The sequence below is a fragment of the Danio rerio genome, chromosome 18 (genome assembly GCF_052040795.2).
Source record: "Danio rerio strain M-AB ecotype USA chromosome 18, GRCz13ab, whole genome shotgun sequence".
In the NCBI taxonomy this organism is placed as follows: domain Eukaryota; kingdom Metazoa; phylum Chordata; class Actinopteri; order Cypriniformes; family Danionidae; genus Danio; species Danio rerio.
The window spans coordinates 17,769,027-17,781,255 of record NC_141038.1 but is presented as its reverse complement, the minus strand read 5'-3'; the positions used below and the strand labels follow the sequence as shown (position 1 = coordinate 17,781,255).

General features: G+C 33.8%; 1 protein-coding gene and 2 long non-coding RNA genes across 4 annotated transcripts in view; 2 read left to right on the top strand and 1 right to left on the bottom strand.

The window, feature by feature from the left end:
• The window catches only part of LOC147832795 (uncharacterized), a 34,789-nt gene extending 29,284 nt beyond the window's left edge, over positions 1 to 5,505 (top strand). Inside the window, exons 3-4 of one of the 2 annotated variants that reach the window (XR_015514898.1) lie at positions 3,895 to 3,960; positions 4,824 to 5,335. This is a non-coding gene — a long non-coding RNA (uncharacterized LOC147832795). Of the gene's footprint in view, positions 1 to 3,894; positions 3,961 to 4,823 lie in introns of both variants that reach the window. The other variant, XR_015514899.1, reaches the window with a different exon arrangement.
• The window catches only part of LOC148679549 (uncharacterized), a 225,324-nt gene that overhangs the window by 145,165 nt on the left and 67,930 nt on the right, over positions 1 to 12,229 (top strand). The gene's annotated exons all lie outside the window — the stretch shown is intronic.
• nts (neurotensin) lies at positions 1,888 to 10,257 on the bottom strand. Its single transcript, XM_087293121.1, has 4 exons — positions 9,958 to 10,257; positions 9,177 to 9,238; positions 4,816 to 5,046; positions 1,888 to 2,305 (listed from the first exon to the last, which is right to left on the bottom strand). The coding sequence occupies exons 1-4, from the start codon at positions 10,046 to 10,048 to the stop codon at positions 2,162 to 2,164; spliced, it is 528 nt and encodes a 175-aa protein (XP_087149247.1). The 5' UTR covers positions 10,049 to 10,257; the 3' UTR covers positions 1,888 to 2,161.

Below are 12,229 nucleotides of genomic sequence, written 5' to 3'. Positions count from 1 at the left end.
AAGCTTAGAGATTTTGATCTGTATTGACATGATAGCATCACACAGTTGCTTCAGATTTGTGGGCTACACATCCATGCAAATCTCCTGTTCCACCACATACCAATGGTGCTCTATTGGATTGGGATCTGGTGACTGTAAAAGCCATTTGAGTACAGTGAACTCATTGTCATGTTCAAGAAACCAGTCTGAGATGATTCCCGCTTTATGACATGGCATATTATACTGCTGGAAGTAGCCATCAGAAGATGGGTACACTGTGGTCATAAAGGGATAGACATGGTCAGCAACAATACTCAGGCATACAAGGCAGAATAAATCAATGTTTATGTTGTTGATGCCAAATTCTTACCCTACCATCCGAATATCGCAGCAGAAATCGAGACTCATTAGACCAGGCAACGTTTTTTCCAATCTTCTGTTGTCCAATTTTGGTGAGTCTGTGTGAATTGTAGCCACTTTTTCTGTTCTTAGCTGACAGAAGTGGCACCCAGTGTGGTCTTCTGCTGCTGTAGCCCATCCGCCTCAAGGTTTACATGTTTTGCGTTCAGAGATGCTCTCCTGCATACCTCTGTTGTAACTCTGTTGTAGCTGTTTTATCAGCTCGAATCAGTCTGGCCATTTTCCTCTGACCTCAAGCATCAACAAGGCATTTGTGCCCACAGAACTGCCGCTCACTGGATATGTTTTCTTTTTCTGACCATTCTCTGTAAACCCTAGAGATGGTTGTACGTGAAAATCCCAGTAGATAACCAGTTTTGAAATACTTAGACCAGCCCGTCTGGCACCAACAACCATGTTCAAAGTCTTATAAATCACCTTTCTTCCCCATTCTAATGCTCGGTTTGAACTGCAGCAGATTGTCTTGAACATGTCTACATGCCTAAATGCATTGAGTTGCTGCCTTGTGATTGGCTGATTAGAAATTTGGGTTAACAAGCAGTTGGACAGATGTAACTCATAAAGTGGCTAGTGAGTGTTTGTATAATAACATACTGAAATCACGGTTCAGTAAGTACAGTACCTTGGTTTTGGAGTCACTGTTCAATACAGGTACGGTACAACAAGAATAAGTGACAAATTTGCAGTGGTTGCTTTATCTGATTATTTTGAACAGGGAAAAGTGATTTGTCATAATCAGCTTTAGAACTGAACAATAATGGAAAAATAAAATGTTAAAATTAGCAAACTGTGTAAATACTAAAAAAAAATAAAAATAATTGTGTATCAAATTTAAGATTTAGTAATGTTAAGCTTGCAAACTAATGCTAACACTGTATCCATCCATAACAGCAGGTGCAGCGGACAACAACTGTTTAATATAATGTGTGCGTATAAAGGGACTTGTGCGCACACGATTAAACAGTATCTTATAGTTCCATAATTTGACTGTTACACTTGCGTCTTTCAAAATGTTTTTACCTTTCACCTGCAACTGTGCTCATTTCCACACTCACAGCATTTGACCAATCAGAAGAACTCTGAGGCGGGAGCTAAAAAATAAAAGGAAAAAATTGTAATCTCGTTAATGTTGTCAGAAAATAATAAAAAGGTTGAAAATAGCATGGAGATTTGGGCTGTTTTAATTTAGAAATTTAAGGTAGCAACTTGTTTTTGTATGCTTCACAAAAACCATGATGTCACAGGTTTGTTAGTCAGCAACCAATCTGTGAGTCTCAATTAAAACAACCACACCAGTTGAGCTTCTGCACTCTCAAGGCATGTTTTTCGCAAAGTCAGTGACGTACTTAATGTCAGTGATAAAAAAGAACTATTCAAATATTTTTTTAGACATCGCACACCTCTGAAATCTTCTCTATTTTATCCAAAAATGTCCTTTGTGTCATATAAATCTTAATATTTACCATGAAATAATACAAGATGCACCTTGAGGAGTTTTAATAAGTATGATTTATTTCCATTAGAGAAAAAATAAATATACAATAAATAAATAAATATACTCTTGAAGTGACTGCTGTTTTATTTACAACATCTATCACATAATGAAGAACTTTGGAAATCACATAAATAAATAAATATATATAAACAAATAAATAAATAAAGATTTGGCTGAAACAGAACATAGAGTTGCTATATAATATTACGACAGTGAAAAAAGACACGTATTCACAAAATGTAAAAATGTCTTTCTGTCGGCGGATCTTCAGTAAATTACGCTTCTCTTGAGAATGTACGGCCGTCTGGATTTATTAGTGCGCAGTTGTCTTTTCAGTATATAGGGAGATTTCCTCTTCAGCGGACTGTCGCTGTTTTGCTCCAGCTCCAGATATTCCTGCTCGTCTTGAAGCTGAAATGAAAGACAGAATGTTTGGGCGTTTTCCCTCAATGTCACTCAGATTATTACAGCGCTGAAAATCACAGCTATTGGGTGGACAGTGCTGTCAATCATCTGTCATGGCCTGAATGACACTCAGTTCATCATGTGGCTCTTTCTAATGGTTTCTGCTTAGAGCTCCACTGAAGCGTGCTTGAATAACGTGTGCAGCTGATGGAGTCTACTGGGCAAACTGACAGAGACTGTGTTTTAAAGGTAATTTAGGGGAATTTTAATGATTTGTGAGTTGACCCATCAACTGGAGGTTCATAAAAATTCACTGTCACTTTCAAACACAGCAATTCATATCAAATGTTTTTCTTTTCTTTTCTTTTCTTTTTTTGCAGTTTTGTTTGCAGTTGTTGCTTTTGTGGTGTTGAATTTAAAATAATTATATTACAATCAATCAAATGTTTGAGAAACATTTAACACATTTATGTAGATGTTGTTTCTATAATTTTTTTGTTATTCAGAATTAGTTTCATCTAAAAGATATAGGCATTTATAGATGTATTTTATTATTATTATTATTTATTTGCAAAAAACAAATCAGATGTCTTGTTTTTTGTGTATTGAAGAGTACAATTGCAAGGCACATAATTACTAAAACAGGAAGCTTTTTTGAAGTATTGAAGAGTGACTACAGTTGCAAAACCAATTTTTTAAAAGTTTAAAAGACACCATCAAGTGTTTTTTTTAAACTTTAACAGTGTTGTTTGTGTTGAGCATCAGTTAGCTTTATTTGTTGTGAAAGTTGGATAATTTTGACCTTTTGTCAGCTAATTTTATCTTCCAGGTTTAAAATAATTTTGGGGGCGGGATCAAAATTGGTGATGTAGCGCGAATCTGCTAGTGGAGTGATGACGTGTCGGTTTCTGATTATTATTTATAGCGAAGTTTTCTTATGCTATGAGAAGACCCTGCTTCTTATTATTCATGGGAGCATGTGCTTTCCGAAGGCAAGGCAGACCTGCCAAGCTCTAAGACCCAATGGATGAGCCTGCGCGGGTCGTATGTGTTTGTTTCCATGATCCACAGGGTTTGTCAGGGCAAATACAGCAAAGCTATTGGTTTGCAGCAAGCATTTTTGTTGAGAGAGCTGTACAAAAATTGAAGAATGGCGTACTTTGTAGTTTATCAGTTGAGTTTGTTATCATTCAGACACATCACCTATATCTATCCTGCTGTGGTCATGTTTAAAATCCTCCAGATTACCGTCATGGTTAATGGTTAAAATAGATAAGGCAAGAGACCTGCTGCACTGCTATCTACTGCACCTGCATTCAGACCCAGGGATTGAGGAGGACAGAAGTCCTCCTCATTTATAGTGTTTATATAAATATAATTATCTTTATTATGGTATATCAAATTGTTTTATGTGTAAATATTAAATTAAATTACAAATAACAAATGCAGCAGGACATTAAATTACTTACTGTTTTTTTTTCTTTGCATGTTAACTTTGTAAACTATAAAATCATGGGTCTCCTCGCGGTTTGTGTCTCATTTTGTGACCGTACTGACTGTTGTTTACTCCCCTCTTTCTCCCCTGCTGTGCCTAGCCCACTCCTCCCTCTGATCGCGGTGGTCCACGCCCATCTCGGGACATTTTTTCAAAAAATTCTAAAGTAGACTTGAACCAAAAGAGGGGGGTTTCATGGTCCTTTAAATGTGGTTTTATGTTTTTGCATATATAGAGTATAGAAAGACAGAGATTAAGTGTAGTTATAGTAATAATTTGCATGTGTGTGTTCACTTTAATCCTAAAAGTTACATTATTAACCTTTTTTTTTTTTTTAGTTTTAGTACCTTTTGAATTTTTAAAAGTATTTTTTTATTAATTATTTTTTTATTTAATAAATTACTTCAAAAGAATGAAAATGAGAAACATCTCCTTGGCAACTAGCCAAAAATAAAATACATTGTTACATATTTTACAAATTGTATTTCCTATTAGTTAGTAGTTTGCACTTATTTCATATTATAACTATAAATAATAAATTTAGATTATAAATTATAATGCAATAATAATTAGTTAGTACTTTAATTTGCATTGAATAATTTTGACAAATGAAAGCTTATAAACCAGTGGTCTCAAACTCTGCATAGTTTAGTGCATAGTTTAGCTCCAACCACCTTCAACTCACACCTGCTTAATAGTCTGTAGTAGTCTTGAACACCTTGATTAGTTAAATCAGCTATGTTTGATATGGGTTGGAGAAAAAAAGTGCAGAGCTGCAGATTTAAAGCAAATGAGTTTGAGACATATGTTATAAACTGTTACTGATAAAATATTCCCTCCCTTAAAGTCTTTATTTTCATTCTGCTTGTATATATTCATCCGTTTTTAAGACCATGTCTTTTTTAAGTACAAAAAAACAACATGAAGTAAAGTATAAATCTACTCATACAGTACAAAAATAGTCTTCTACAGTATGTATCAGAACATGTCAGTTATTTACAGTCTCAAATAAATGTCTCACCTCTCTAGGTTGCAGGACCCTGCAGAGGTTCTGAATGTCATGCATTTCCTCCAGCATCTGAAGAAGAGTCCCCGAGACCCTCTGCTCATAGTCAGCGTGGACCTCAGTGTCCTCCGCCGCCTCCTCATTGGCCCAGGCTTCCAGCCACGAGTCACCGAGCCCGTTCACCATCCTGCACACGTCCTGCAGAGGAAGCTGCCACAGGGGGGCGATGTGCCTGCTCGCCTTTACCTGCACAGATGGCGAGAGAGAGAGAGAGAGAGAGAAAACAAAAACTTGAAAAAAAAAAGTTGAAAAAAAAGTTGCCAAGTCCACTCAAAGAGGACATCTTTTTTTGTTAAGTTTCACTAAAAAGGAAAAGGGTTGCAGATTTTGGAGCTTAGTTAAAAAATATTTTTACCTGGTTGCTTGTTTAGAAGCAGCTTCGATTTTTTGCTTGACACCATTAATAGTCATTCATTGTAATAATATACAGTTGAAGATTTTTTTTTTCTTTTTTAAAATATTTCCCAAATTATGTTTAACAGAGCAAGTCATCATAGCAAAGATAAAATAAATCTTTTACTATAAATGAGTTATTAAAACTATTATATTTAGAAATGTGTTGGAAAAAAAATCTCTCCGTTAATCAGAAATTTGGGAAAAAAATAAACAGAAGGGCTAATAATTCAGGGGGGCTAATAATTCTGACTTCAACTGTAAGTGTCTAAAAGTCTTAACATCCCATTCCATGGCCCCTTTCTCTGTATCATTGGAAAAAGTCATGTTTAGTGTGCAGCCTGAAGCAAATAATACAACTATATCAAACTGAACGACTGTATATTCTTATTACCATCTGAAGGCTGTTGACGTTCGTTTACAGATCCTTGTTTTTATTATTAGACATAGCCTGCTGACATTTTAAAAGTATTCACATTTAAAACATAATATTTAATACAGGTATTTGAAGTCATACCTATTTATTAACTCTGTATTTTTCCCAGCAAACACACGACATAACAGTTACGTAACATATTGGTCATTTTTGGTAATTTCAAGACTTACCAACAGACAATGTAACCACAACGTCATATGGTTGTAATTCTATTATTATACCAATACCAAATCACAACGTTGTCAGAGCATCCCACTAACAAAATAACATCCCAGACAGGTATTCTATAAGCAATAGCTTGGCAATTTGATAATTTAGCGCCAACGTAACTGACGTAACATCTTTTTATATATATATATATATATATATATATATATATATATATATATATATATATATATATATATATATATATATATATATATATATATTTATATATCTTTGCCATATATAGTATATGATGATGTCATTTTATGTTTAACTGCAACGTATTGATGACCAAAGTTTGGTTGTGGCAGTTATTTTGCTACATTGTAACTCTGCGACATTGCCAGACAAACACTTTCCATAACCTACTGTAGATTTATTTTTGTACAGCAGAGAATTAGATAATTGAGTTTATTGGTTCTGAGTAAATGTCCACAAATGTTGATGCCTCTGACTGAAGATGTGCCTACTTTTGAGTATGAGTCCATCTTTTTAAAAAAATTCTGCTTTTATGAAGCAAATGAAGTCAAGTAATTCTTCAAATTGGTACACAACCCAGTAACACTGTAATTACTAACTGGCAATGTCATAAACTTATATTGTAACATAACTGGGATTTTCACTTTCCAGTTGTCACAACGTAATTAGTTATGTCGTCACAACAAAACTTGTCACAACGAAACAAAATTTGTTGCAGTTATGTAAAAATCTCATGTTTTGGCTAGCTGGGTTATATTTAAACATGTTTTGTTGTACTTTCTATTCCATCTACATATTTATAAACTGCATTACAGCCTGCTAACGTAACACAAAAGATGATTGTCCAGATGTGAACAGACCTACAATATGAAAGGGATGACCTTTTAATGAGGTCAATTTTTAATAAATATTTTTGTAATGTATCAAACATTACAGCCTGTAATTTATTTTATTTGATCATAAATAGTTGGCTTTTTACATCTCTCCTCCTTTTAGATGAGTGAACAAAGTGTGTCTCCTATTAAATTTATTTAGTTTTTGTTTAATAATAATAATAATAACTTCTCATTTTGCTTCTGAACTCAAAGTGCATGGTTACACTTTAACAATTAATGATAATTCAAAATTGATAATTAATAAAGCTGATGATGATAAATAATCAAAAAGTTTTTGAAGCTTTTGTAGCATATTTGTGTTGCAAGAGTTGGCATCACTGCTGTATGGATATAAAGACTCAATCAAAATCTCAGCTTATGAAAAGTCCAGCTGTCTCCAACCATTACTTTATTCTCAGTCTCCATCAAGCTTACGGGGTGCCAATACTGGATAAGCACATTTTGAGTTTTCTCTAGTGTCTTTATTGGCCTTCACAGGATGAAACTAACAAGATCAAGGCCTAGAGTGTTATCTGGAAATCTACTTTCAACCTGTTGGCTGTAACTTTGTATAAGCCTTATATTACACCAGTCTTAAATAACACAATCTCCTTTAGTTTGTGAGTCTGATATTGGAAAGAAAGTGTAAATATTCTCAGTGGTTTAAATACATCAAACTGAAAGATTTTGTTTTATTATTAAGGAAGGAGATTACAACCTGAGGGCCGTCCATGTTTTTACAGCCTGCTGACATTTTTAAAAGCATTAGCATAACACATAATATTTAATACAAGTATTTAAAGTCATACCTATTTATTAACTCTGTATTTTCAATTGTATCTTCTTATATTTTAAAAATTACATGCTACTTTATAATCCATTTATACATTTAGCATTACACTAGACTGTATAAAATGTTGGGCTCCATACAATTGATTTGTGTTGAGACAGCATGAGAGAATTAAGTTAGTCTATTATTTTTTGACAAGTTTAAGTGGCTTAAACATGATTTAAAAAAACATAATTTGTTTCAACTTATTTTAATTAAGTAGTTTAAACAAACATCAAATGTTATTTTTTGGAGTATAATTTGGAATTTTCAAAATATTTACATTTTCATTAATGTATTGTTGTTGATTACTTCTATTGTCTTCATTTGTCACTTTTAATAGAAGCGAATAATGATTAAATGTCAATGTAAACACTCATTTATCTGAACTAAATGTTACAAATGCCAAACATCATTTAAAGTTTAAAAGAAATATCTAATGTAAAATGTGATTCTCTTAAAAATGGATAACAGTCAGTGATGTGCTGACGATAGATAATGGATGTGTTAATGCGGTGCCGAATATTGTTCAGTGAATTAGGGCAGCTAAGCATCATTTCAGCAATGACACATCATTAGCTCCACCAGTAGAGCATGAAAGCTTTGTCCATTTTGCTTTTTAAGCACACAGCTCCTGATTTGCGGTCTGATTGGAAGCATTTCAATCAATATGTTACAAAAATGTGTAATTTTGTGACCAGTTGGCATTCATGATAAAAAAAAACAAATCAGCACAAGCGTAATTTTGCTACAATACCCAGATCCATTTGTTATTGTTGTCACAGCAAAATGTGATTTGATGATAGTGTTTTTAATCTGTTAGACAATGAAAAAATAGATAATTATGTTCTTGCTAGACACTCTTAAAAATAAAGGTTCCTTCTTTTTTGCATCCTTAGATGGGTGAATTCAGTCCACAAATGGTTATTAAAAAGATTTTCACCCAAAAAATGAAAATTCTGTCATCATATATTTAACTTATTCAAAACCTATTTGTGTTTCTTTCTTCTCTTTAAAACAAAGAAGATATTATGAAAAAATGCTGGTTGCTCATTGACGGCCATAGTATATTTTTTTCTACTATGGAAATCAATGGCTGCTAGCAATCAGCATTCTTCAACATATCTTATTTTATCTTATTTAACAGCAGACAGAAACTCATAAATGTTTAAAACCACATCATAGAGAGTAAATGATGAGGTCATTTTCATTTTTGGGTGAACTATCCCTTTAATAGTGGCAAATATTCTCTGTTGACTCTGAAAATCTTCTTCATACAATGATAAAAATATATATATTTGAAGGATTTTTGATTAAAAAGGATCTTTGAGGAACCAGAAAAGTTCTTCTAAGACATTACTGTGATAACCCAGTTCTTTATGACATCTTTGTTTTAAAGAGAGCAGAAGTAATTCTTCTACTTTTTTGCTACTTGATAACATACTAAATTCAGAAAACCATGAAATAACCATGAGTTTGATTTAAAATTCAGCTGCCCTATACAGTCAAAGGGCATATCTATATTAAGGCCCCATATAAGGCCAGTATTGCCTCTGTCGGCTCTCACTCGACAGGTGTTTTAAAAGCAAGAATGTACCTTTGATGTGAGGAGACTTCTCAGAACCTCATCCTCTATTGCTCTTTTTCCCTGGTCTATATCTGAAGAGGGAGAAAACACACAACATTGAAGGATGGGAAATAAAACGGATGCTATTCTCATCTGCAGTTGTGGATCTGTTTTTATTTCAACCTAAATGTCAAGAAAACATTTTTTAGATTATTTATATATTTTAGGATACAAAACTTTATGTTGTGAGGTTGTTAATAAGTGTTGAATTTACAAGAAAATTTTTTTTATTTCTTTGTAAATTTTCTTAATTATGACAGTTATTTGCTGTTTCTTTGTAATTTGTTACCTGTTGTCTTCATGTAGTAAATCTATACATTTTTAAATGTTTGTATTATCCTTTTTAAATTAAAGTGACGTATTTTGTCAAGAAACAACTTTGATTATGCCAATAAAAAGCAAAATTATTCTCCAGCAAATGCTGGCAAAATTAAAGAGGTCACATTTTAATTATAGTTTTTAAATTGAGTCCATCAGTTTTAGTTTTGTCTTTATGGATTTGGTAATACAATTATTGAAACACAATTGAAAAAACAACCAATGCATATTACTGGTGAAAATACTGATAAACACTGAGATAAAGAAGTTAGTTAGAAATTGAACAAGATAACAAAAATGTTTTAATCAATCACATTTAATCATCACAAAGTATATTTTCTTGTTAAATATCTGTCATTCTGAAGAATAATTCATCGGAGCTACTGTCAATGTAGTAAAATGAGTCAGTATAAAGTGATAATAGTCCACCTACCTGAACATAATCCATTACACAATAAAAAAAGGAGCAAAAAGGAGGTCAGCTGCATCTGCATGTTGTTTGTAGTCCCACAGTTTCTACACATTCAAGCTGGGCCTAAGTCCATAGGGTTAAAGGTCACAAAATAATATGAAAATGGATGGAAGAATAACAACGAGAGAAGTTGTATGAGAGTTGCAGAGATGGAGGGAGAAAACACAGCGTCCTGTACAAGTCGCAATGCTCCCTCTTGGATTCTCCTCCAACCTATTCGCCGTGTCTTCTCTTGTCTTATTCAGAAGTGAAGTGAGGAATGGCATTCTCCATTCCACCCGGTTTATAAGAGCCTGTATGATGTCAGAGGAGGCACACTATCGTTCCTACCCCTCCCGTATTCATCTCCATATCTCTCTCTCTCTCTCTCTCAATCCCTCCCTCCATGCACCCTCGTCCTGTGTCACAATGACATCAGCAAACACCTCAGAAAGCACTTTGGTTGTTGATGTCAAAACTTCCATAAATGCTCATTTAATGTTCCTCTTCATTTTCGGAAGGAGGGGTGAAGAAGTGAATTTGTGATTAGTTCTTGGAAGCGTGAGGATGACGAATAAAGTTGGAGAGGATGTCGGATGCCAGAACTCAATGATATTGTAAATACTTGAAGATTTATCAGTTTTAGCATGTGTTGATGGCCATTTGGTGTCAAACGTTCCATTGTTGTAGGTTGTTCATCATATCATGCTGAGATAAAAATTATTTGGGAGAATATATGACGTTAGACCTTGACGGTTTCTCTCAGTACAGTTTGTATTCCATTCAGATGCATGATAGCCAATGTCAAGGCTGAATTATTATGTTGTGATTCATTTTAATTTAAGATCAGAGGATGTTGTAACAGCTTGACTTCAATGCACTCAAAAAATACCTTAAAAAATAATAAGTTAAAACAACATAATTCTTAAGGTTTTTGGGGGACAACTTAATTGTTTTATGTTCAATCCACGTAAATTTATAAAGAATATTAAAATAAACTTAATCAATTTGTATTGGGAAAACATGAAGGAATTGTTTGGGACCCATTTACACTGTAGGTAAAAAAAACTATATGAAATATTACATGGCAACTGTATTTTATTTGCCATTAAATGTAAGTAAATCAAATATTAATGTGAGGAGGAGATAGTTGGAGAAAGTTGGCCAACAATGGTAATCTTTGAATTGGCCCTCCGTCCCATCTCTGAAAAGAGGGAGAAGGGAGGGGGAGTCGGTTTGGGTGAATACCTTTGACAGAGATTGTGATTTCAAATTTAACGTAACCGTTTGTTTGTTTGTTTGTTTTATTGCTGAGCAACAAAAAAGCCAACTGAAATTAAATGTTTCAATTAAATAAATCAGACTTTTTTTAATTGAACTGTTGAATTGTATTCAACATTAAACTCCATTGTGTTATAAATGGGATTGTTTATGTTTAGTTTTTTACGTTTTCTAGTTATTTTTAAATAATAGCAATTAAATTAGGAAATTACCCTTGGCAAATCTAAAGTTGTAATACTTTAGATTTGCCATGGGTAATTTCCTAATTTAATTGCTATTATTTAAAAATAACTAGAAAACGTAAAAAACTAAACATAAACAATCCAATTTATAACCCAATGGAGTTTGGTGTATATTTATTTGGCCCACAGCCCTCAATCAAGGTTTTTGGCACTTTATAAGAAAAAACTTTGGGCACCCTTATGAAATAATAGAGAAATACTCTACATACTCTGTATATTATAATTAGGGGGATATATATACATTTATTCATTCATTTTCTTAATCCGGGGTCGCCACAGCGGAATGAACTGCCAACTTATTCAGCAAGTTTTTATACAGCGGATGCCCTTCCAGCTGCAACCAATCTCTGGGAAACATCCACACACACACATTCACAAACACACTCATACACTACGGACAATTTAGCCTACCTAATTCACCTGTACTCCTTGTCTTTGGACTGTGGGGAAACCGGAGCACCTGGAGGAAACCCACGCGAACGCACGGAGAACATGCAAACTCCACACAGAAACAGCAACTGAGCCGAGGCTCGAACCAGCGACCTTCTTGCTGTTAGGCGACAGCACTATACTGCGCCACTGCACACGCACACACACACACACACACACACACACACACACACACACACACACACACACACACACACACACACACACACACACATATATATATATATATATTTCCTTATAGTTATATTTTATTTTATTCTATTTATTATTATTATTTCCAT